The sequence below is a fragment of the Geotrypetes seraphini genome, chromosome 5 (genome assembly GCF_902459505.1).
Source record: "Geotrypetes seraphini chromosome 5, aGeoSer1.1, whole genome shotgun sequence".
In the NCBI taxonomy this organism is placed as follows: Eukaryota; Metazoa; Chordata; class Amphibia; order Gymnophiona; family Dermophiidae; genus Geotrypetes; species Geotrypetes seraphini.
This window is the reverse complement of record NC_047088.1, coordinates 174,972,983-175,000,148: the sequence shown is the minus strand read 5'-3', so window position 1 is coordinate 175,000,148 and position 27,166 is coordinate 174,972,983. Positions and strand designations below refer to the sequence as shown.

At 43.5% G+C, this 27,166-nt stretch overlaps 1 protein-coding gene across 13 annotated transcripts in view; it reads right to left on the bottom strand.

Moving 5' to 3' along the window:
• Positions 1-27,166, bottom strand: part of ANKRD44 (ankyrin repeat domain 44) — a 417,689-nt gene that overhangs the window by 72,320 nt on the left and 318,203 nt on the right. For 7 of the 13 annotated variants that reach the window (XM_033944467.1, XM_033944471.1, XM_033944474.1 and 4 more), the window contains 2 exons: positions 17,920-17,946; positions 2,848-2,919 (listed from right to left, as the gene is read on the bottom strand). In XM_033944467.1, coding sequence (XP_033800358.1) covers positions 2,848-2,919; positions 17,920-17,946 — 99 coding nt within the window. The remainder of the gene's footprint in view (positions 1-2,847; positions 2,920-17,919; positions 17,947-27,166) is intronic. The other 6 variants (XM_033944473.1, XM_033944476.1, XM_033944478.1 and 3 more) reach the window with 1 other exon arrangement.

Here is a 27,166-nt window from a genome sequence, read left to right as displayed (position 1 = left end):
CAAATACCATATGGAAGGGGGAGAGGTCAGACAGTAGATGGAAGGGGCAGATGCTAGATTGAAGAGACAGAGAGGGCAGACGCTGGAAGGAAGAGAGTGAAAAAAAGATGAAAACAGAAACCAGAGACAACAAAAGGTAGAAACAAATAATTTTATTTCTATTTTGTGATTAGAATATATCAGATTTGAAATATATATCCTGCTAGAGCTGGTGTTAGACATAACTGGGGACTGCAAAGTCCAGGCAGTGGCTTAGGGCTCTCGCTGACCAGGGGGGCAGTTGCCCTAGTTGCACTCCCCTAACCCTATTCCTGCTATGTGTGACTGCGGTATTCTGTTAGCATGATATTTCTGTGTAGCATTCTGTAATAATTTGGCTTATTCAGTTTTCTTGATAGTAGAGGGGATATATGTGAAGGGAAGGGGAGACAGGGGTTTTGTTGATCCTTGCTCTGTATTATTTGTATTTATAAAATGACAATTCTACAGAATATTGGTTCTTTTTATACTTTAATAAAATACATTCAGTATACAATCATAACTGAGGCTTGTGCGGATGGGATCAGATGGTTTGCGAGGACCGAGCTCACGGAGACGGGGCAGAAACGGGGTTTTTAAATTTCAATCCTAGTAGTTTGCCGGTCCACAAAATAATTTTTTTTTTTCCCGCCGGTCCATAGGTGTAAAAAGGTTGAAGAACACTGATTTAGAGAATTGTGCCTCTGGTTAAGGTAGGCACCAGAAATGTAGCCCAGGGTTTTCAAGTCCTTCATTTCCGCTGTCTACCTTTGATGTCAATTGTACTTCCAGCCTACTGGCACCTATCACCACTTAACTTAGATGTCTAACAGCACTTAACTTAGGTGCCTAAGATAAGACGTTGTTTATAGAATTTCCCCCTTCACGCCTAACATACTATGTGAGCATTTGCATCTACCGAAGACTGGTATAAATGCTTTCATAAAACTAATGAAATTTAGGTGCAAAAATACAGGTATTTAATAACACCATGCCAAAATTCTGGGAATGCCCTTGACCCCCCTTCCATGGCCACATCCCCTTTGGAGTTGTGTGCGATGAAAATTAGGCACATGTTATAGAATAGGGCAAAGGACAGATTCCCATGTAATTCCTAAAGACATTCACTAATTTAGCCAACTACTTTGTACATGGATCTTTGATCCACAGGCAAAATTGAGAACCTAATGTTTGGTAACCTGTACAGAAGTACCCCCCCCCCCCATGTATATATCTCTGATAACTCATACATAATGGATGGGTATACACGTGGAGGGACATTTTAGAAAAAAATGTCTAAGTCCAACTTGGATGTTTCCAGCTCAACACCCAAAGTTGGAGGTACAAAAATGGCCATTTTCAAATGGCAAACTGCTGGATGTCCAAATATAATTTTTTGTTGAAAATCGTCTACTTAGATGTCTTGACCACCGGGTCATCTAACTTTATACCCCATTTTCGATCAGAAAAACATCCAGGTTGAAAACGTCCTAATCCTGATCATTTGGACATGGTGGGGCCAGCATAGTAATGGACTGGCCACATAGACATCCTGACAAAGCAATGGGACACCTTAGAGGGCACTGCTGTGAACTTCACATAAAGAGTGCCAGCTGTATATCTCACCATAACTCCCTTATAATTTAGGGTGAGCCCCCCAATCCCTGCCCAAAAAACCTACTATACCCTCCTGTCTACCACCACAATAGCACTTATGGCTGTAGGTGGCACCTATATAGCAGTAAAGTAGGTTTTGGGTGGGCTCACATGTTATACCATAAATGTAGTACTTAGAGTGGCTTATGGGCCTGGGTCCTCTCTATGGTTCACTAGCCCACCCCCTAAGCTACTTAAGAAACCTGTGTGCAGCTCTACTAGGCTTCCCCATACAAGATGATGCTGTTTTAAAGACAGGTGTGTACCTTTTTCTTCTCATTTTTATGTGGTGGAAGAGGGTCGGTGAGCACTGGCGGAGTGTTGGGCTGTCTTACCTTGATGCAAACAGTGGTTATCTGATCAGTTTGGGCACTTTTGTGGTACTTATACTCTTCTAAAACAGGTCTAGTTCCAACCGTATAAGTTCCGTCCATGATGTCTTGCAAAATGTTTGATTATCGCTGCAAGACGTCTATGTCTACATCGACCTTGAGACCGCCCATAGCATGCTTCCATCTCCTGCTCTGAACGTACAGAGCTAGAACACTTTGCTAGATGTACAGAAAGACGGTTTCGATTATCGGCACTTGGACGGCTTGGCGTTTAGGATGCTTTTTGGATGTCTGTGTTTTTTGATTATGAGCCTGATAGGCACAGTTACTCCCATATCTCTGAACACAGGTACACTCAGCTCTATGACTGTGTTTGTACTGAAGCACTTAGGCATATGCATATTCAGTTACACTAGTATTCTGTAAGGGAAAGTAGACACTAATCATTCTTTATGTAATAGGCTCCTATGAGGAACCCTTTGGGCATCTATTCATAGGAGCAGAGTTATAGAATTACTTTTTAAATGCTTCATGCATGTTAGTAAAAGGGGCCCCTTAGTCATGAATTGTTCAGTTTGTCCAGAGAAAAGTATCACCTACAACTTCTTTGCTGAGCCTTATATTTACATATCACAGCAATACTTTCTACTGAATTAACATATCTACTCTTTCATTATCATTGAACTCTGATTTATACTGATTATGACTGCAAAACCAGAAGGGCAGATTCCCCTCTCTCAGGAGTCAGGACAATTCTACAGTGGACTCTGAAACAAAGATTTACACTTTAATATTTTGTTTCTTTCCTGGAACAAGAGACATGGGTGTGCAGGACACTTACAGCTAAATGCAACGGGCTTCTGGTGGCCAATGAATCCGACTCATCAAAAGAATTACCAGTTCTTTCCATAAGCTGAAGAAGAAAATGGGAAAACAAGAGTTATTGTTCATGAAATGTTCTATTATGAATATTCAGGAGGCAAAGCTAAATGTTACTATCCAATAGGATATAGGAGGAAAACAAAAATTAGTTTTAAAGTAACTCATTACAAAGGTAGGCTTGCAAAACTGGGAAAAGAAAGGCTAGCCATATTGGAAAGAATCAATATGTGCTATGAAATTTTCAGTACTGGAACAGCTTCTAAATGCTTTCTGGAACCTTCCTTAGAGCCCATTGTCTGCCAATAGCAGCAATAACCATGGTGTTGCTGTTTTTCCGAGTTAAGGGCTACAAAATTTAGCTACTTGACTTTCCACCAATTATATGCTACATTTGTATAATTTTAAACATAATTACATAAACATGACATAAAAATTTTTAGGGACGATCAATTTTGTTTTTAAAAAGTTTCTAAACACTATTTCTCTATACTGTTCATATGAAGTATTTTTGTTTCTTTTCCCATTTCCATTTTCTCTCTCTCTAGTTTTTAAGCACAAGCTAGTGGTAAGGTAACGCATTACTGGTGGCCCACATTGATAATTATGCTCCTAAGTATGCATGTTGTAGCATGACCTTTTTTATCTACTTCTACCATAGCTGAGATTATATTCATACACCTTTCTGACTTCAGGTGCAACTTTCTTTAAATTAGTCCCCTTATTTGCAAACTCCTGCTACTCTATTTTATCTATTTGCTTGCACCTACCTGTCTATTAAAATGTTTTATTGTGTATTATGTTGACAATGTAATGTAGCATGCTACGCCATAATTATTTATGTTTGTCTTATTCTTGCTGTACGCTGCTTTGCATGAATTCCTTCATAAAGGCAGTAAATAAATCTTAATAAATAAATGCATATAACTTTCTTTTTCTTGCACCCTTTCCTCCTTTATAATACTCCCTCTCTTACATAGCTCAATTCTCTACACTTTCTCAAAACTGTCAATCTCCATCTCACCCTTCCCCTCCCATCCCTCATCTGTTCCCTTTTTTCCCTTCCCTCCAATCTTTCATCCGAGCTTCTCATACCTCTCTTCTCGCTCCCATCCCTCCTCCTCAACACTCTATCTTTCTTCCACCCCTCATGCAATTATCTCTTTCTCATGCTATAATTTCTTCCAACACACCCCTACACCCCTTCCTCTTTTCTCCAACTCCTCCATCTTTCTCACCTTCCATCCATCCACCTTTCCCTTTTACCTCTCCATCTCTTTTCCCATACTCCTTTATTTCTCCCCCTTCCATACTCTCAACTTCTCTAAGTCACCAACATCATTCTTAGCTTGGTGGTGCCAACTCATTATCAGAACATTCTGGCATCCCATCAGCAAGAATGAAAACATGCAAAGGATAGTGAGAGAGCACAAGGTGGCCCATCAGTAAAAGAAAGAGGGGAAATGATAGTTTAGTGGGGGAAACAGATAGCTGGCAGGAGTGTAGAGTGTCTAAAATCAAAGATACCTCAATTCAAGTGAATGGATCGGACTTCCCCCTAGAACAAACCCTAAAAATACTAGGAGTCACCCTAGACAAACACCTTTCCCTTGAGAAGCACACTGATCTTACCGTCAGGAAAAGCTTCTCGGCGCTCTGGAAACTCTGCACCATAAAAAAAATACTTTGATGACAACTCATTCCGACTGTTAGTACAATCCTCCATTCTCAGCATCCTCGATTATTGCAACATCATTTACCTAGGCTCCATGAAGAAAACCACCAGGAGACTAAAACTGATTCAGAACACGGCCGTCCGCCTTATATTTGGCCTAAACAAATGTGAACATATCACCCCTTTCTACCATAAACTGCACTGGCTACCATTTGAATCCAGAGTACTGTTCAAGTTCGCATGCCTCAGCTACAAAACGGTGTTTGGTCTATCCCCAAGCTACCTCATCCCCCACTTTAAATTAAATCACAACAATAAGAACTCTCGCAGAATTCATCTATTCGCCTCCCCCCCCCCCTAAAACTATGTCAACTCAAACGATTCATTGACAAAACCTTCTCCTTCCAGGCGGCCAAACTAAACTCATGGCTTGCCCAAATTATACTTGACGCCCCCACTTACCTGGACTTCAGAAAAAAACTCAAAACTCACTTATTCCATGGACAGAATCCCTAACACTCCCACTCGCTTCTTCTACTCCCTTCAATACACATGAACCTCCACCTTCCCCTCCTAATGTACCCTCCAAACCAACTAACTTCCTGACTGGTATTTTTTCCTGGAAAAAAACCCCAAAACAACCCTCCTATTGTACACTCTTGTATATTCCTATTGTACTCCATTGTATATTCTGTCAACTTCATTGACCTGTACACTCCAAAAATTGTTAATTCTTGTCAACTTAAATGACATGTACATTCCAAAAAATGTTAATTCCCAATGTTATCTTCTTTTGTAATCTTATTAATTGTTGTGAACTGCCTAGAACTCTCTGGGTATGGCGGTATACAAAATAAAGTTATTATTATTATTATTAAATGCAAAGGAAGAGGCAGCTGCCAATATCAGGGCAGCTAAAAGGAAATGCATACTTACAGAATTACCCTCATAGCATACACAGGGATAAATGTGTGTGTTTATTCACTACTGGGACTGGATCTGGGAACCTACTTTATAAAGGCACAAGAGCACTTATGTTGTCTTCATAAAATAACAGCCTTCTAGACTTCTCACATAAAATCAATGCCATAATATACGAGTCCCTCTGGGTGACCAGAGAATTGGATATAGGGAGTGCGCTAGATGTAGTGTATTTAGATTTTAGCAAAACCTATGACAGTGTTCCACACAGACATCTAATTAATAAACTGAGTGCCCTCAGTATAGACCCCGAAGCGCGGACTGGGTCAGGACCTAGTTGAGTAGAAGGCAACACAGGGTAGTGGTGAATGGTGACTGCTCTAAGGAAAGGGATGTTACCAGTGGTGTGCTTTAAGGTTTGGTTCTTGGGCCTGTTGTTTTAACATTTTTATAAGCGATTTTGTTGAAGGGATGCCAGGTAGATTTGCCTTTTTGCGGATGATACCAAAATCTGCAATAGAGCAGACACCCCTGATAGTGTGAATAATATGAGGAAGGACCTAGCAAAGCTTGACGAAAGGTCTAAAATTTGGCATCTAAGATTTAATGCTAAGAAATGCAAGGCCATGCATTTAGGCTGCAAAAACCTGAGAGAACGGTACAATTTAGAGGGTGAAGAACTTTTGTGCATGAAAGAGGAGCAGGAACTGGGTGTGTTGTGTTGCTGAACACTAGATTGAATTGGGGCTGCTACATAATATACCCTGACGCAGTGGGGAAAATTATACCCCACAAAACACAGGCCGCATTGGTTGTTGGATAGCGGCCAGAAGAAGATACTTTAAGCTTTGAGATATCGGACGGAAGGAAGTGTCTGATACGTTCTACCCAATAAGATAAGTGGAATTTTTTTATAGCTGATTTATGTAAATGAGACAACTAAACTATGAACTATAATAACGACGGAACTACTGCCTCTGATAATACTATTTATTTAGCAGTGAGTGAAACTAATGATGATGGGCATATAAGCAAGGTTAGCCTTTTTATAAAATGAATAAAAGAATAAAGAAAACAAAAAATAAAGAAAAAAAAGCAACTAAAGGGGTTTTGTTTTGCCTATGACTATAATGAGAGCTGGGTAAATTTATCACCTTTTGTGATCCTTATGGGTTAATGGCTCAAAAATTCTGAGGCCTTTTCCACTAAAGAACATTAGATAGGGGAGGTGAGATATCCAAAGGGGGGTCAGTATATATATATATATATATATATATATATATTATCTGCTAACTAAATAGATTACTGTAGTGGATTACATTAATGTGATTATTATATGATCTTAAGGTGGCCAAACAGGATAAAAAGGCAACGGCAAAAGCTAGAAGGATGCTAAGGTGCATAGGGAGAGGTATGGCCAATAGGAAAAATGAGGTTTTGATGTTCCTGTATAAGACTCTGGTGAGACCTCATTTAGACTATTGTGTACAATTCTGGAGGCTGCACCTTCAAAAAGATATAAACAGGATGGAGTCGGTCCAGAGAAAGGCTACTAAAATGGTCAGTGATCTTCATCATAAGGCATATGGGGACAGACTTAAAGATCTCAATATGCATACTTTGGAGGAAAGGCGGGAGAGGGGAGATATGATAAAGAGATGTTTAAATTCCTATGTGGCATAAATATGAATGAGTCAAGTCTCTTTCATTTGAAAGGAAGTTTAGGAATGAGAGGGCATAGGATGAAGAGATGATAAGCTCAGAAGTTATCTAAGGAAACACTTTTTTACAGAAAGGGTGGTAGATGTGTGGAATAGTCTCCCAGAAGAGGTGGTGGAGACAAAGACTGTGTTTGAATTCAAGAAAGTGTAGGACAGGTACGTGGGATCTCTTAGGGAGAGGAGGAGATAGTGGATGCTGCGAATGGGCAGACTGGATGGGCCGTTTGACCTTTATCTGCCATCATGTTTATATGTTATTCATGTAAGAATGTAAGTTAAAAACTGATGTTTCCAAGTACTTTGGAAGCGCAACAGAGAAGTCCTACTGTTAAAGATATAAGCCACCTGTTGACAAACTATGCATTATTCAATACAAACCTGCTAAAAATAGTACAGTGGGTAACATTTAATGGAACAAACTGACAGACAACTTTTTAACATCTATAAAGTTTATAATTTATTAATGGTAATGCCTCAAGCTCTTAAGGTTTAAATAAGGATCCTCATTTGTGTCTTTTCCATGTTATACCCACAGCTAAGAACACAAAGTCTCAGCATCATTACATCACTTACTAACTGTAATTAAACATTAGGACAGAGTGACACGAGGTGCACACGGCTCACGCATAAATCGCTATGGAAAGAAAACCTGATACTGCATGACACCAAAGTAAAGAAGCAGAAACAGGAAATGGATCTGGGAATGACTATTCCCCACGCCACAGCAAACTGCCAGGCACAAAATTACAGCACATAACCCAGGAAATGGCACCTGGCATAGAGGATTTCCAGAAAGTGATATTTATCAGCTCAGAACCATGGCTGCTGCAGTTTCTTGGTTGCCCATTACAAATGTACCAATGATCCTGCAATTTTCACCACCTGAGAATCTCAAAGGCAACCTAAAGTTTCAGTAAAGTTCAAAGCTGTTAAAAACATGCCATCATTCTCTTAATTAAATAAGATTTTATAATAATAAATGATCTGACATCCTCCCAGTCATTGATAGACCTCAGCAAGATGCCCACTCTTTCATACAACAGTGTTTTAGAAGCTTAAGGCCCAATATTCGAAAGAATTTAACCAGTGACAAGGCCACAGGGGGCCTTGAAGGCCTGGGACCACTCCCCTACTTTAGGCTCAGGCCCCCTTCAAAACTGTGGTACTGGATGCATGGCTGTTGGGGATGTTGAAGCCCTGGAAGCCAAATAGATTCTCTGTCGCAGCCATGACCGTAGGAAGCAGTAAGGAAGCTGGCAGGGTGCTCCAGCTGCTGGTTCCCTTGCTGTTTCAGTAGTATAGGTGTTGCTCCAGCAGAGAATCCCTTCTTCTGGTAGGGCTTTAGCATCCCTGACAGCAAAGGTAAGATATTTTTTTTTTTTTGTGGGGGGAGGGAGACGAACTGACATGAAATACTTAACTCCTTCCAAAAATTGAGTTCTGGTTATGCCCCTGAATATATCTAGGCAGGAAAGTTAAATCATGTTGACTGATAGTCAGAAGCACTTAATCAAATAGGGGTCCTTTTATTAAGTTGCGGTAAGGCATTCTGCAGTAAATTTGGCAATTTGCTCGTGCACACAGCACGCTAAAAAAATAATTTTTATTTTCTGGCAAGGGAGTATATTTGGGGGTGGAGAATGGGCATGACAGAAATAATTGGCACATGGGGCATTGCCACACACTTAGGGCTCCTTTCACGAAGGTGCGCTAGCGTTTTTAGCACGCGCTAACCGAAAAACTACCGCCTGCTCAAGAGGAGGCAGTAGAAGCTAGTGCATGCTATTCCGCACGTTAAGGCCCTAACCGCCTTCGTAAAAGGAGCCTTTAGTGCGGGGTTAGCACAGGAGCCCTTACTGCCCACAAAATGGGTGGTGGTAAGGACTCATGCGGCAATATTTTTGACCGCAAACTAATTGCTCAATTAGTGCATGGTCATTAATTCCAGAAATAGGAAAAATCAGCCTATTTCTGGACACAACACATGTGGCCTTGGCACGTGGGAAAGACCCGCGCTAAGGCTACTTTTGCAGCAGCTTTACTAAAAGGGACCCCTAATGCTCCTGAATATGCAGGCAGACCAGCTTGGCACAATCTGGATAACGCTGGGGCAGTCTAGGGGGAAGAGCCAGGATTTAACTGGTTAGTAACAGTATTCAAATCCAAGCTAATTTCTAACTCCCACTCACCATAAAATTACATATGTCCATCCTATCATTCTCTGCAAGAAACTCCCCAACTCTCTCCATAGGTCCAGTATGTCCAAATTACGGTAAACTCCTCTGTTGCATGTTGAATGCACAGCGCTGTGTACGCTTTTCAGCGATATAGAAGTGATAAATAATAGCAGTACGTAGAAGTAGTAGTGTAATTTTCAGTCCAATAACTAACTGGATTAAACTTAGCAAAGTTGTTTCAAGGAACCACCGTGAAGCACTAACACGAGTGGCCCTGAATGTGATCGTTGTTTGGCTTTGATTATGTGCAGTTAATATTGGGGGGAAGAAAACAATAAAAATGTATATATCAAAACTTAGGACAGCAAAAATGCTGCCAAACATTTTGTAATTTTGCAACTCGACGGAGAAAAAAGAAAGACATCTTTTTCACTCCGCGGCAAACAAAAAACTGACAACCTTGTGAGCTGGCATCAAGCGGGAAGGCACTTGCGCATGCACAGTCTAAAACAATATTTCTTAACTGGGTCCTGGAGTACCCCCTTGCCAGTCAGGTTTTCGGGATAACCACTATGAATATGCATGAAAGAAATTTGCATATAATGGAGGCAGTGTATGCAAATCACATTTATGCATATTTATGGTAGATATCCTGAAAACCTGACTGGCAAGGGGGTACTCCAGGACCCAGTTGAGAAACACTGGTCTAAAAGCTTGCTAAAGCTTAAAGTGATACTACACTTTTCACTGTCCGTACCAGGGCTCCATGGATGACGTCACCCACTTGTAAGAATATGCTGCCTGGTCTAAGGATAACTGTACATGGTGAACCTGTTCATCAAAGTCTGATGAGGCTTTTTCAAATTTTAAAACTACTGAAAACAAAATATACAATGGACTCATGTTACAGTGTTGTCAAACTTAAGAGATAATAAAGAAAATTAACTTTTGGTTCCATCGCAGAATGATATCGCTGAGACATTTTCCTATGAACTTTGCTGTTTTTAAAAATATGACTCTTTGAATTTTCATTTTTAGAGATCAGTTTTCTAGGCCCCAAAATTCAATTCCGAGTCCAAATGGACTTGGTCTAGAGAGTGACCATTAAAACAATAGATTTTCATTATAAAGCATATGAGGACACATTTAAAGAGCTAAATACATTCTAACGGAAAGGCACTATAGAGGAGGTATGGTATGAAAGATTTACAGTAAATACCTCCAAGGTATAAATGCACAGGAGGTGAGTCTCTGATTGGAAAGGAGGGTCTGGAACTAGGATTACATAGGGTTACAGGATGAGAATAAAAGGGGAAAGATGTAAGATTAAGCAAATACAAAACAATCCCCCACCCTTTTTTCAAAACTGCTATAGCGGTTTTTAGTGCAGACCAGCGCGCTGAATGCACTATGCTGCTCCTGACGTTCATAGGAACTCTATGTATAGAGATCTGCTGTATTTTTCCTATGCATTTATATCTTCAGGATTGAATTTCCTACCTAATATTTAAAATAAATTTTAAACATTTCAGTTTGTAATGGATGCACTTATTTTCCCCCTCCTTGCTTTCCCCTTTCTTCTGCTTCAGTTTTCTCAAGCAAGTGAGTCAGAGTTTAACTAAGTTTCCATCACTTCCACTGGAAGACTTCCATGCATTTACCGCACTTTCTGTAAAGACATATACCCCCCTTTTACAAAACCACGATAGCATTTTTTTGCACAGGACAGCGCACTGAATGCACTATGCTGCTCCTGACGTTCATAGGAACTCTATGAGTATTGGGAGCAGCATAGAGCATTCAGTGCGCCGTCCTGTGCAAAAAAATGCTATCGTGGTTTTGTAAAAGGGGGGTATATGTCTTTACAGAAAGTGCGGTAAATGCATGGAAGTCTTCCAGTGGAAGTGATGGAAACTTAGTTAAACTCTGACTCACTTGCTTGAGAAAACTGAAGCAGGAGAAAGGGGAAAGCAAGGAGGGGGAAAATAAGTGCATCCGTTACAAACTGAAATGTTTAAAATTTATTTTAAATATTAGGTAGGAAATTCAATCCTGAAGATATAAATGCATAGGAAAAATACAGCAGATCCCTATACAGATAAAGGATGGAATCAAATTAAAACAAAACTTAAATGACCTCATTGCTGGGGTGAGCTTTGACTACAGTTACAATAGTTGGAAAGCAGGACTTCAGGTGCCACGGTGGGTCACCACTATACAAACAGATGTAGTCATAAATAAATAACTTTGATTTGATTGACAGTTCCTGTTTAGAAGAGACTGAAATAGTCCTGTTGGTATGGCGGAAAGTGAAAGCTGATGTTGCAAATGTCTTTTCATGTTGGATTCTAGTCATAGCTTTCATCAAACACTAGGGTACGCCCTGGGGAAATGTTTTCTTTCTGTTGAACTATAAAGTAGGTCTGCCACATACAGCATATCGTAATGCAGAAAATATTCAACCATTACACATGGGAGCAATATGAGTCTTGTTCAGGCTTAATTCTACTTCATCACAATGTGGGCTATGTGGTGCCAGATTCTTCCTTCTAATCTGCAGCCCCATGGCCAGACTGTCATAGTTGCACAGCAGGCTTTAGAAGCCTAGCAAGGAGTCTGTGGCCTTTCTAAAAATGAAAGATTAAGTGACAAAATACCATTGATTGTAATGTCTCCCTCTACATCCACCTGCCAGATAGTCATGCAGAGGGTAAATTGCATCTTAATGCAAAAATCCAATAGAACATCAACATTTTTTTTTTTATTGTGCCTTCACTCTGGAATTCAGTCTCTTCAAAAGGAAGTCAATCGTTAAATTTAAATCATTATAAGAACAAAAAAGCATGAGTTGTCATACAGGGGCAGAACGAAGTTTCATCAGTGGCCATTCCAAGTCACAAGTACCTGACAAGATCCCAAAGGAGTAAAATGGATTTTATGTTTCTATGTTGGTTATTCTAGAAATGAACAGTGCCATTTTCCCAGGTCTATCGTAATAATGGCTTACAGACTTCTCCTTTAGGAAATTATCCAAACCTTTTTAAAACCCGGCTAATCTAACTGCTTTTACTATATTCTCTGGCAATGAATTTCAGAGTTTAATTACATGTTGAGTGAAGAAATATTTTCTCTGGTTTGTTTTAAATTTACCACGTAGTAGATTAATTGAATGCTCCCTAGTCCTAGTATTTTTGGAAAGAGTAAAAACATCTACCCATTTTACTCAGTATTTTATAGACCTCTATCATATCTTCCTGGAGCTGTCTCCTCTCCAAGCTGAAGAGCTCTAGCAGCTTTAGCCTTTGCTCATAGGGAAGTTGTCCCATCCCCTTTATCATTTTCATCACCCTTCTGAGTACCTTTTCTAATTCTGCTATTTTAAGATGCGATGACCTGAATTACACATTCTATTTGAAGTGTGGTCGCACCATGGAGCAATACAAAGGCATTATAACATTCTCATTTTTATTTTCCATTCCTTTCCTGATCATTCCTATCATTCTATTTGCTATCTTAGCCACCGCTGCATACTGAGCAGAGGGTTTCAATGACACATGGATCTTTTTCCTGGGCAGTGAGTGACTCTTAATGTAGAACCTTGCAACACTCAGGTTCCTCTTTCACACATGCATTAATTTGCACTTTCTCACATTAAACGTCATCTGCCAATCCGATGCCCAATCTCTCAATCTTGCAGGGTCCTCTTACAATTTTTCACAATGCTCTTGTGATTTAACAACTTTTGAACAACTTTGTGTCATCAGGAAATTTAATTACCTCACTAGTTATTCCCATCTATAGATCATTTATCAAATGTTAAAAACCAACGGTAGAAGCACAGATTCCTGGAGAACCTCACTATCTACCCTTCTCTAATGAGAATACTAACCATTTAACCCTACCCTCTGTTTCCATCTTTCCATCCACAACAGTTACCGCCTATCCCATGACTTTCTAATTTCCTCACGTCGTTCATGAGGTACTTTGTCAAATGCCTTTTGAAAATCCAAATACCCAATATTGATCAGCTCACCTTTATCCACCCCCTCAAAGATATGTAGTTTGGAGAAGCAAGATTTCACTTGGCTAAATCCATGATGGCTTTGTTTCATTAATCCAAGCCTAAGTAAATGCTCTGTAATTTAGTTCTTTATAATAGCTTTATAATCTGCACTCAGATGGTTGGACATGTTGAAAACAATCATGGGGATGATGCTGGAGGGTCTTTCTGGGCTAGCACAAAACCGATTTCTTTTTAGATCTGCAATTCATCAAGTCTCTAGAACTTGAGCACAAGTCAAAGCCACCTAACATCAACAACAACATAATAGCTTCTACCAGCCTACCCCTGCTACAAATTATTTCCATAGCACTACTAGACCTATGTAGCACTGTAGACCTTATACAATATTTAGGTACTTTCTCTGTCTCTAGTGGGCTTACAATCTAAGGTGTTTTTTTTTCTTTTGATTTCGTTTTTGTGCCTGGGAAAATGGGCAGTGGGAGTGGCCTAAGGGATCTGGCCAATCGGAGTCTTAGGCCACTCCTATGGGAAGGGTCTTAAGCACATGGGCCAATCAGAGCCTTAGGCTCCTCCCCAGTGTATCCCAGGATGCACTGGGAAGAAGGCCCACCATTCTGTGGAGCCAGGCCTGCCGGCTAGACAGAGTAAGCATCCCTCTGGCCGGCCTACAAAAAAAGATATGGGGGGGATCTTTGGGGGATGGGGTTTCCAGCAGGAGGGACTGGGTATCCTTCTGCCGGTGATCTTCGAGGGATAGCGGCAGGAGGAATTGGGCCCAAATGTTCACCTGCTGTGGACATTTGGGGAGGGCTTTGGGGGTTCCGGCAGGAGAGATTAGCTGATTAGCATGGATGCCGGTTAGAGAATCATAATGGTTAGGCGGGGCTAGGCGTCTGTCCATTAGGACAGACACGATTCTATATAGGATGCCCGAGTGCAATTCTCAAAAGCCGCTTAAGCGGCTGCTGAGACTGGCTATCCTATACAGAATCCGGCCCAAAAATGTCCAAATGCCACTTTATGCCATTTTTTGGATGTTTTTCTCTTTGGAAAATGAGCTCCCTAATTAAAAATCATTCTTAACCAATACAATCTGCTCAGTTCAGTCATCATAGCATATAATCGAAGCAATCAAAGCATGGAAGTGGCAATAAAACAATGAAGTGCTTTTCTGTAAAGTCACGCATAAGGGGATATTCACTTGAGTGGAGGAGGGGAAGGGCCTAAGTAGTGCTGCCATTTACATGAACAACTTGCAGAATGCTTTCAAGTTACGCACACCCTTGAACAGTTATACATCTGCAGTTAAGCCAGAACCATGACTGGTATAACTGTGGCCATGTAAATATTAGGCTTTCCGTTGCTAGAATTCTATAATGCAGTATATATCGCAAAATGTGTGCTGCCCAACGCTGGGGAGAAAGAGGGGCGCCAGCACTGGCTGACTGCCTACAGCAGGGGTGCCCAACGCGTCGATCGCGATCGACAGGTCGTTCGCTCAGGCGACCCCAGTCGATCGCACAGCAGGTTCCCTTCTTCCCTTCTCTTTTTTTCCCCTCCTGACTGGCCCGCCTCTTAAAGAACGCTGGCCAATCAGAGTGCTGGAAGGGCGGGATGAAGGTCGGTGGGGGACGGAGCTCAGCGCATCACAAGAAATAGAAGCGCCTGTAATGATTGAAGTAAGAGCGAGGCCTAATGCTGCCCGATATACAATTTAAAACCCCCAAAATCGGCCTCCCAATCAGTGGCGTACCGAGGTGGGGCGGTCTGCCCCCGCCCTGGGTGCACGGCTTGGAGGGATGCACAGCCGTCCAGGTTCTCCTGCCCTTCCTTTCCACCGGTCTGCGCACGGGGCTCGCACCCGCCGCCCAAATGGTGCTGTTGGTTATCGCGAGATTCGCGGGAGTTGACGGCACCATTTGAGCGTCGGCGCGGGACCAGGCAGGCGCAAGCCCCGAGCGCTGACCGAGGGAAAAGAAAGGCAGGATGACCCAGACCTGGCCGGCTGTGCACCCCTCCAAGCCGTGCACCCGGGCGGATCGTCCCCCTTCTAAATCCATTGTACTTGTCTTTTATTCAGTTCCACTAATGAGCATTGTGACAGGCAATTCTTATGGGGCAGTTCTTGGAAGTATTTCTTTGTTTTTCTGTGCCTAAGTATTCTATTAATTTAACTTCCTTATTCCTATGGGGATCGCCAAAGGGGACGAATGGGAGACGGCCGGTGGCAGGTGGTACTTTAGCAATTCTTACAGGTTGCCATAGGCCTCAGGAGCTGTCTTCCCTCTGCCTGGTCCTGCCTCTCCTCTAAGTCAGAGACAGGCTTGGGGCAGAGGGAAGACAGCTCCTGAGGCCTATGGCAACCTGTAAGGATCGCTAAAGTACCAGCGAGCCTCTCTGCAGACTGCTCCCTGCTGGAATTAGGTAAATGGTGTGGGGAGGGTAGGCCTTTGGGGGGGGGGGAGTGCAGTCCTTCAAGGGGTAGTGCAGGCCTTCAGGGGGGGAGTCAACCTTTGAAGGGGAATGTGCAGACCTTCAGGGGGGGTCAGGCCTTCGGGAGAGGGGGCTGTATAATAAAAAAATATTTGAACATAAATACAAAGTACACTCTGTGTGTGTATATATATATATATATATAAATAAATATATATATGTTTAGCATTTTTATTGTTGGTAGATCATTTTGACTTGGTCATTTTAAAAGTAGCTCGCAAGCCCAAAAAGTGTGGGCACCCCTGGCCTACAGGATGTGCCTCTCATGGCGAGCGTGCCTCTCCTCTCCATGCCTCTTCCCTTCCATCATCCCTCACTGGCGGCTCAGGGCCCCATCTGGAGGGCTTTCGCGCATGTACAGACATCAACATCTGTGCACTTCCAGATGCTTCGAGCCGCAGCCACGATGTTTTAGTGTGCTGCGGCTTTGCAAAGTTTGTGAGACCGTTCTATAATGTAATATAGATGCCTGGGCTCAGATATAGAATAGGTACTTACTGTACAGCACTGGGGCACTTAAAAGGGTGCAACCACTTATAGAATTGCCCCTTTACTTACTACATATAAATAAAGGAATGTTGGCAAACAAATAACACTTTCAGAATCTTCAGCCAGTCTATAGAGGTAACTTAAAATATTGCTATGTATTAAGGAACTTAAAAAAAATCTCAAACACACAGAAAACTACCAGTGGTCTTAACTCACCTGTGCTCAGTGATTCAGAATGCAGAGAAGACTGCAGAAAAGCTGAAGCCATGCACTATAATACAAAGTGTCATCATAGCACACCCTGCACCCAGAATTCCTTCTTAAAACCAAAGATAAAGGGATAATTCTTTAAAAGAAGGCACCATATATGGATGCAAATACATGCCAATATTCCAGTTCAATGTCATTCTATGAGAAAGCACTTAAATGCAATGTTGCGTAGTTGGAAGTTGGGCGTACACATGGGCAGAGTCTGGGTGGGACGCAGAGTTATATGCATAAATTATAGAATACTATAATTTACGTGTGTTTTTTAGCAATCTGTTGTGAACCATTTATACCAGCTCTATGGCTGGTGTCGGTGGTCTTGCTGAAAATTGGTCCACAGATTGTCACTGCTTCACTAATATTCTATAAAGGAAGGTAGGCACCTGCTTTCCTTTATTCAGTAGAATAGGCATCAAAGAGGCACCTTTGTGGCGCCTAAATACAGGTGCTCCTTTATAGAACTGCCCTCAAAGTGAGATAACCGTTTCTAATTTTTGCTCCATGTATAGGTACCTCCCACTAAAACCAAAAGCAAATAGGTTCTTCTATACCAGTGGTTCCCAAACCTGTCCTGGGGGACCCCCCAGCCAGTCAGGTTTTCAAGATATCCCTAATGAATATGCATGAGAGAGATTTGCATATAATGGAAGTGACAGGTATGCAAATCTCTCTCATGCATATTCATTAGGGATATCTTGAAAACCTGACTGGCTGGGGGGTCCCCCAGGACAGGTTTGGGAACCACTGCTCTATACACTTGCAAACACACAGGAGACCCCTCACCTCTTCTAGGAGCAAGTAAATGTTAAATGAAGTTCATATTGATGGAAAATATTCTTTTAAGCACAAACTTATCAGTAGTGCTTTGTAATTCCAACCAAAAGCTGCATTATTTGACACAGGGAAACTAGTCTACTAACAGAACGCCTATTGAAAGAGGGACAGGACTTTCTCCCAAGAACACATTATTGTGGTTGCTGTGTTAGCCCATTTGAATAGAATTTAGTTTGTTCCTTCTCTGTTTTCTACATAATGGGAGCATGAATTCTAGCCAGCAGGGCAAAGATGCAGATCTCTTTGCAAGCACAAAGCAAAGGGTCTGATATATCAGCACCAAATCAGCACATGCATCCCCAGTGTACTGCATGCATAAAAAGAAGTGGCAATAATTCCATCCAGTTCAGAAGAAAACCAAGTTTTCAGAAAAGTGAAGAATTCCAGAAAAAAGCCCCTCAAAACTCATGCAATATTTTTTTCTTTTACTTACTATGTCCAATGGAAGTTGGCTTGCAATCTGATTAAAAATGGTAATAATTCATTAAACAGAAAAATGGGGAATTCTTTTTTTTTTGGTTTTTGAAATTCACAAATTCTAAGAATTATCTTTGAACGGAATTAACAAAATTGTTGCAAGGAAATATCTAAGGAGAACACTAGGATAGATCTATATAACATTTTATTTTCAATAAACTAGGGGGAAGAAGAAACATACACACGGGTAAAAGGAATCATTAGGAATTATCTAAACAAGAAAAAGAGTAAACAAAACAATAAAATTACTACCGTATTTTCACGCAAATAACACGCACCCGTATAAAACGCGCACACGGATATAGCGCGCAGAAATCACGATGATTTGCACAAAAACTTTGATATACCGCGCTCACGGGTATACCGCGCATGCTGCCCGACACTCCTTTCGCCCGCCCTGACTTTCCGTGCGCTGTCCCGACTCTCCGTTCACCCCCCCTGACTTCCGTGCACTGTCCCCCCTTGAAGGTCTGTCCCCATCCTGAAAGCCTGATGCCCCCCCCCCCGACGTCCGATACATCCCTCCCCCCCCCCCCCCGAAGGACCGCCGACTCCCCAACAATATCGGGCCAGGAGGGAGCCCAAATCCTCCTGGCCACGGCGACCCCCTAACCCCACCCCGCACTACATTACGGGCAGGAGGGATCCCAGGCCCTCCTGCCCTCGACGCAAACCCCCCTCCCCCCCAAGAACCTCCGACCGCCCCCCAGCCGACCCGCGATCCCCCTGGCGACCCCCACGACCCCCCCACCCCCCTTCCCCGTACCTTTGGTAGTTGGGCCAGAAGGGAGCCCAAACCCTCCTGGCCACGGCGACCCCCTAACCCCACCCCGCACTACATTACGGGCAGGAGGGATCCCAGGCCCTCCTGCCCTCGACGCAAACCCCCCTCCCCCCCAAGAACCTCCGACCGCCCCCCCGCCGACCCGCGATCCCCCTGGCGACCCCCACGACCCCCCCACCCCCCTTCCCCGTACCTTTAGTAGTTGGCCGGACAGACGGGAGCCAAACCCGCCTGTCCGGCAGGCAGCCAACGAAGGAATGAGGCCGGATTGGCCCATCCATCCTAAAGCTCCGCCTACTGGTGGGGCCTAAGGCGCGTGGGCCAATCAGAATAGGCCCTGGAGCCTTAGGTCCCACCTGGGGGCGCGGCCTGAGGCACATGGTCGGGTTGGGCCCATGTGCCTCAGGCCGCGCCCCCAGGTGGGACCTAAGGCTCCAGGGCCTATTCTGATTGGCCCACGCGCCTTAGGCCCCACCAGTAGGCGGAGCTTTAGGATGGATGGGCCAATCCGGCCTCATTCCTTCGTTGGCTGCCTGCCGGACAGGCGGGTTTGGCTCCCGTCTGTCCGGCCAACTACTAAAGGTACGGGGAAGGGGGGTGGGGGGGTCATGGGGGTCGCCAGGGGGATCGCGGGTCGGCTGGGGGGCGGTCGGAGGTTCTTGGGGGGGAGGGGGGTTTGCGTCGAGGGCAGGAGGGCCTGGGATCCCTCCTGCCCGTAATGTAGTGCGGGGTGGGGTTAGGGGGTCGCCGTGGCCAGGAGGGTTTGGGCTCCCTTCTGGCCCAACTACCAAAGGTACGGGGAAGGGGGGTGGGGGGGTCGTGGGGGTCGCCAGGGGGATCGCGGGTCGGCTGGGAGGCGGTCGGAGGTTCTTGGGGGGGAGGGGGGTTTGCGTCGAGGGCAGGAGGGCCTGGGATCCCTCCTGCCCGTAATGTAGTGCGGTGTGGGGTTAGGGGGTCGCCGTGGCCAGGAGGGTTTGGGCTCCCTTCTGGCCCGATATTGTCGGGAAGTCGGCGGTCGTTCGGGGTGGGGGTGCGAGTGGTCCTGCCGGGGGGGGGGGATGTATCGGACGTCGGGGAGTCGGCCGGGCAAGAGGGCTTGGGCTCCCTCTTGCTCCGATCGTGGATGCGGGTGTGGGTGGGAGCGCGTGCGAGCGGTCGTTCGGGGTGGGGGTGCGAGTGGTCCTGCCGGGGGGGGGGGATGTATCGGACGTCGGGGAGTCGGCCGGGCAAGAGGGCTTGGGCTCCCTCTTGCTCCGATCGTGGATGCGGGTGCGGATGGGAGCGCGTGCGAGCGGTCGTTCGGGGTGGGGGTGCGAGCGGTCCTGCTGGGGGGGTGAATCGGGCGTCGGGCGGGGTGGGAACTATGTTTTAAAACTTTGGTATACCGCGCTCAAGCATATAACGCGCGAGGGGTATGCGCGGTAGGTAAAAACGCGTATAACGCGCGCGTTATATGCGTGAAAATACGGTACTCTACTCTAATGAACCTAATAGACAAGAGGATGAAACATAATTAAAGGGAGACACCTTTTCCTTCTAGAAATAATTATTTTCTTTTATATATATCACTCTTTTCTTTCACTAAACTTGAAGTACCAAATAATTTTTCTCAGAATGGGATAATGGTATAACGAATTTTCCATTATATTCTACACAAAAAAACGGCTATTATATAACTGTTAGAATATATTGTATACTAGTGTTTAAGCCCGTTACATTAACGGGTACTAGAGGAGATGTCTGTCTCGGTTTTTTTCTTTGTCTCTCTCTCCTTGGATGCAGTCTGTCTGTCATTCTTTCTGTCTGTGTCTCTCCCTGGCCCCCTGGCCTTTTTTTTCTGTATGTCTCTCTGTCTCTCTCTCTCACCCCCTGTCTGCCTATATTTTTCTATTGTGCCATCCTTGACTGTCTCTCCATGGCCCCCTTCTGTCTTCCCCCCCTCCCCGAGCAAAGCTGCCTGCCCCCAGCACACCCCTCCCCCCGCAGCCCCCTTTCCCTCTCCTTTGAGAATTTTTACCAGCTATTGGAGTGAAACACCCCCCTCCTGTCAGCTCTCAGTGAAACTGCCACTACCGCTCAAACTCCTGTATGCGCCACCAGCCGGCGCACGCTCTTCAAGGCGCTGCGCACCGCCAGCCAGCGCACACTCTTCAAGCCGCCGCATGCCGTAAACTGAATCTGGCCACGGAGGGACACAGCACATGTCAGGTAGCACAGCCTCCTAACTGCGCATGCGCACTTAGAGGATTATTATAGTTGATGTGTAAAAAGTGGGAAGACATATGGCAAGATGGGGTAATTATATAAGATAGTTTCTAGTTTTAGCCATGAATGCTGCAAGTATAGTAAATATCAATATTTTTGTCATTTGCATACATTTATGTAGCAATGTACGTGTGTAAATGACCTTTCAGAAAATATCAACTCACATCATTTGTATAGGGTGTGGAGCTTGGACAGTGCAAGCAAATATGCACGTGGATTGCAGAATGCTATAATGTAATGTAATTCAATACATTTTTGCTAAATGAAGGTGTGGTCATGTACATAGTTTAAGGGCTGGTGTATGTGAATGTGCCTTATATGATGGTGCATTTTCAATCACATATGCTAATATTTTATAAAGAAAAGTGCATACTTATTTTCTTTATAGAATAGGCTTGAAATAGGCACATTTTTCTTGCCTACAATTAGGTGCCTGGTTATAAAATTACCCTCACAGTAATTCTATAAAGAACCACCTAGTTGTAGGTGGCAAAAAAGCACATAAAGGGAAGCATTACAGCCACTTATGTGCATAAATGATCTCTTATACAACCAGCAGAAAATATGTGTGCTACGATTTGATGGTGTGTACCTTGGTGGTGGGTGTTTGCATGGCTGGAGTTTGGGTGGAGTGACAGTTGGTGCATGAATTACAGAAAGTTATAATTTACATATGTTTTAGCACACAATTAGGCACAGTAATTTATAACAGCTACTTTTTGTTATAGAACATGCTTGAAATAGGCAACTCAACCAACATATTAAGTCTTATCCTCAAAGGCCTGGATTCTATATAGTACGACCCAAGTTGCGTGTGTAACTTAATTTAAAAAGCTAATTAGCGCTGATAATTGATTAATACCTAATAACTGATGCTAATTGGTACTAATTTAGAAGAAGTGCAGAGTGATGCATTTGGGGAGTAGAAATTTGAGGGAACCATATGTGCTGGAAGCTGAGAGGCTGATATGCATGGATGGGGAGAGGGACCCTGGGGTGATAGTGTCTGAGGATCTGAAGGCGACGAGGTGGTGGCTGTAGCCAAAGAGATGCTACACTGAATAGAGAGAGGCATAACCAGCAAAAGAAAGGAAGTGATGATGCCCCTGTACAGGTCATGGGTGAGGCCCCATTTAAATATTGTGTTTAATTTTGAAGGCTGTATCTGGTGAAGAATATAAGATGACTTGAAGCGGTCCAGAGGAAGTCGACAAAAATGGAAGGGGGTTTTGCACAAAAAGAGACTGGAAGACTTGAATATGTATACTCTAGAGGAGAAGAGGGAAAGGGGACATATGTTTAAATATTTGAATGGTATTAATACAAAATCAAATCTTTTCCAGAGAAGGGAATATGGTAAAACTAGATGGCATAAATTGATGTTGAGGTGTAGTAGCCTTAGTAGTAATGTTAGAAAATTATTTTTCAGGAAGAAGGTGGTTGATGTCTGGCATGCCCTCCTAAGGGAGGTGGTGGAGAGGAAAACGGTGACGGAATTAAAAAAAGCATAGGATGAACACAGAGGATCTCAAATCAGAATATGAATGGTGCCTAAAGGAGGAAGTTATTGACATAAGATGTGTTATTTTAGTGTTAATCCTAATTGTTAGTAATTAGGTCTCACTGTATAAAATGAGATGTATGTTACTATAGCACAAGTTGGTGATAAAATAACACTGCATGATACATAAATCAAATCAGATCCTGATGTAAATCAAATGAAAAACAAATGCTTGAAAATAAATAAATACCATGTGAGTCTAAACTTAGGGCTCCTTTTATCAAGGCGCACTATGGGGGTTAGCGCGTTGGACATTTCATCATGGCAGAAAAGGGCCACGGCCCATCTAGTCTGCCCACACTAATGGCCCACCCCCTAACTACCTCCATGAAGACATCCCACATGCCAATCCCAGATTTTAAGAAAAGATGGGATTGGCATGTGGGATCTCTTCATGGAGGGCCATTAGTGTGGGCAGACTAGATGGGCTTTGGCCCTTTTCTGCCGTCATGTTCTATGTTTCTAACCCCCGCGGCAGCCTAAAATTCTAACGTCTCATCAATGGAGGCGTTAGGTACTAGCGCAGCAGGCGGTTTAACGCGCGGTATTCCGTATGTTAAACCGCTACTGTGCCTTTGTAAAAGGACCCCTTAAAGTTTCATATAAATCTGTGTGAAAATATAAATGTAAACAAACGTAAAGCAAAGAGATCTCCCTCTAATGCAGGGGGTGTCAAATGTCAGTACTTGAGGGTCGCAATCCAGTTGGGTTTTCAGGATTTCCCCAATGAATATGCATGAGATCTATTTGCATGCAGTGCTTTCATTGTATGCTAATAGATCTTATGCATATTCATTGTGGAAATACTGAAAACCTGATTGTATAGCAGCCCTCGAGGACTGACATTTGACACCCCTGCTCTAATGGGTCTTCACTATAACAATGCTAATTAAATCCAATTAATCACTGGCCCAGTCCCACTCCATCAAAAAGAAATCACCACTCAAGATGACAGAGCTTGCAAAAACCATGATGTCTCTCCGTTTTGTAAGAAACAGTAATTCATGGCTCTATTTTAACTTTTTTAATATGACAATCCATTTTTACAATTTTAAAGGCCTTCCCTATTTTTGTCTGTTTTCTACTGGACAATAAACCACAGTATCTAGATATTATCATCTGTCTGAACAAGTTACAGGGAATGTAATGTAGACATAAGCAGTTCAAAATAAACCATTAAGATTTTATTCATCGTTTTTTTACCACTATTTCATTCTATATTTTGTAGCTGGCTACAGTATGAGAAGGGCTTTTGATAGTTACCTGACAGGAGTCAGGAAGCCTGCTAGTATAGAATCATTTAATAAACACAAATGAAGAATCACTTAAGACTCACAGAACCCTTGCTTTTCAAATATGTAAAAAAAAAAATCATCCAAAAACCCAATAAAAACTGACTTCAAAAATCTCCCTTTCTTCTTCTTCAAAACTTACAGTATTTGTCCTTATGACAGGCATTTCAAATCCTTTTAGCTTTAGTATGGGAGAGAGTGTGGCACAGTGGTTAATGCTACAGCCTTAGCACCCTTGGGTTGTGGGTTCAAACCTACGCTGTTCCTTGTGACCCTAGGCAAATCACTTAATCCCCCCCCATTGCCCCAGGTATATTAGATAGATTGTGAGCCTGCCAGGACAGACAGGAAAAGTGCTTGAGTACCTGAATAAATTCATGTAAACCGTTCTGAGCTCTACTAGGAGAACGGTATACAAAAATGAATGAATGAATGAATGAATGAGTATGCGGAATCACTGGAAATATTTGGTAGCAAGATACCTCAAAAGAAGACATTCACCTGGTACTCCAAATTACTTAGGATTATAATAAAGGATTTCTCCCAGATAAAGTTATTTTTTATATGCATAAAAGAGTTTTAATAAAATTACCTCAGGGGTTATGCATGTAAAAGTATGCCATGTGCTATTTACATGACTTGCGTAAAAGTATGTAGCTTCTGCAATCCTGCAGAGACGTTTTTTTGGCTGCTCCCAAAGCCAGATGAGCAATGCTTCCTTTACTTTATCATGCTTTGTCTTTTGCTCTCTAGATCGTAGTGATGCATCCCTGTCTCATCTCTTGTGACAATTTTCTCCAGCATACTCAGCTCTTCTTCATACTGTCTCAAGTACAAGGTCACAATCTCCACACGCTATTGCTTGTGCAGATTAGTAAACTGTTTGGGAACCCATTGCGCGCAGACTTTCCTGTATTCCAAGTCATCATGTATTATGGCAAATACAGATCCATAGCCGATATCCAAATTTGCAGCCAACTGAGACACTGCTATCCATCAATCTTCTCTGATCAAGGCATCCGCCCTGTCAATTTGCTCTTGTGTACCTGATGTTGATGGGCAACCAGAATGACCTTTTGTCGGTTACACCTGTTCTTCCTGCTTTAAACCTTTTTACCCACTCATAAACCTTTTGTTGATTCATGGTTCTATGGCCATACTGAGTCAATATCCAACGGTGAATTTCCAAAGGTTTTACACACTACTGAACGTTATTCTTCGATGGTGCAATCTTGCAATGCAGCATCCACTTTTCTGACCTCATGGCTACCACACGACTAAAGGCTGAATGCTACACTGTGCGTGGACGAACTATCCAATAGGCAATGTATGAGTACATATGTTGCATTTCGCTAGCTCTGTTCCGGTTATCATGGAATTTAACAATTGCCTTTAATTTCTGATTCACCCTCGTATTTTGAGCTTGGATTTTTTTCCTTCAGTTATCTTATTTTCCCCCTGTTAATTATTACCAAGTAGGATCATATAGGTGATCTGGAGCATATCTGAATGAGAAAAATGATAACAAGTACAGGTAAGTGATTTTGGCCTTTTGAGGCACTATCTATTATGGAGGCAAGCTGCTCCCAAAAGGACCAACTTAAGGGAGAACCTACCCCTTTGAGAGCAATTGGGAGACTGGGTGTTTTTTTTTTTGTTTATATTGGTCTGTTGGGGGTTTAAAAAGGGATATATAGATATAGATAGATAGAAATAGATAGATGTAGATAGATAGATAGATATAGATAGAAAGAGATAGAGAGAGAGAGAGGGAGATTCCCACGCAGCAAATGCAACGTAGCCCATTCAATTCCTACAAACTGCATTGCCATTTGTCATGCTGGGACTCACTACCAAGTAAAGTCTGTTACTGTCATTCAGATCTCAAACAACCACAAAACAGAACAGGGAAATGTCCCAATGAATAATCCAGATACAGGGACAGAAAGATGCTTCCACTTTTGTGTCAAAGTAAACGAGCTTTAAGGAACATATACAATCTCAAACATAAGGAGACCCAGCAAATGTTTCAGCAAGTGTTTCAGCAAATGGAACGTCTTCCTCAGGAGTCAAAGGGAGCACTGAAAGAATCTACAGTCTCTGGATATCCAAGTATATACAGTGGAACCTTGGTTTACGAGCATAATTTGTTCCAGAAGCATGCTCATAAACCAAATTGCTCATATATCAAAGCAAGTTTCCCCATAGGAAGTAAGGAAAACTCGCTTTGATTGGTTCCACCTTTCCCCCTTCTCTAGCAGACAGCAAACAACTAGTTTTCTTGCCAACAGCCTTGAAAATTCACCAGATACAACCTCCACCCCTGCCACCTGCACTCTCACTGTTCCTCTCCCCATTTTGAGCAATCTCCCCTTTTCCTCTTGCTGAGCCTTGTTCCACATTTCCTCCACCCAGCATTCACACCTCCTCCCCCACTCCCCCGAGGCTACCGGCGCTGCTCCATTCCCCCCTCTTGAGGCCACCGACGCTGCTCCATACCCATCCCCGCGATCCGGCATCCCCCCTGCGAACCAGCATCCTCCCCCCGCTCGCGCTGCCCCCCCTCCACCGCGATCCTACATCCCCCCCGAGCACGGCAATGACATCCCTTACCCCGATTGGGCACCGGCACCAGCACCGGTGCCCGAAGATCCTCCCTCTTCTGGCGCGGCCTAGGCTGGGCGGTGCGTCGGAGATCCTCCCTCTTCTGGTCTGGGCTGGACTGGCTTTGAGCATTTGCGCATGCTCAAAGCCTTCTGGTCTCGCTCTCTCCGAGATTCTCAGATTCAGAATCTCGGAGAGAGCGAGACCAGAAGGCTTTGAGCATGCGCAAATGCTCAAAGCCAATCCAGCCCAGCCCAGCCCAGAAGAGGGAGGATCTCCGACGCACCGCCCAGCCTAGGCCGCGCCAGAAGAGGGAGGATCTTCGGGCACCGGCATTAGTGCCCAGTCGGGGTAAGGGATGTCATTGCCGTGCTCGGGGGGGATGTAGGATTGCAGGGGGGGGGATGCCGGATCACGGGCGCTCGTACAGCGAGGCAAGCTCGGTTTACGAGGCACCAAGTGAGGGAGATCGGGCGTGCACACCGCTGGCACTTTTTAAAACCGACCTGCGGGGGCATGAAGGGGAAAACGGCCTCCGCAAAATCGAACCCCGAGGCCTGTATAATGGCAACAGGCCCCGCCGGGGCAAAACGAAAAAAGGGGAAAAAAAGCAAAGTTTTTTTTTTTTTTTTTTTTACAAAGCAAAGAAAAAAGAAACCCGAAGGCAAGGAAGATAAAAAAATGGAAAAAAGCGCGA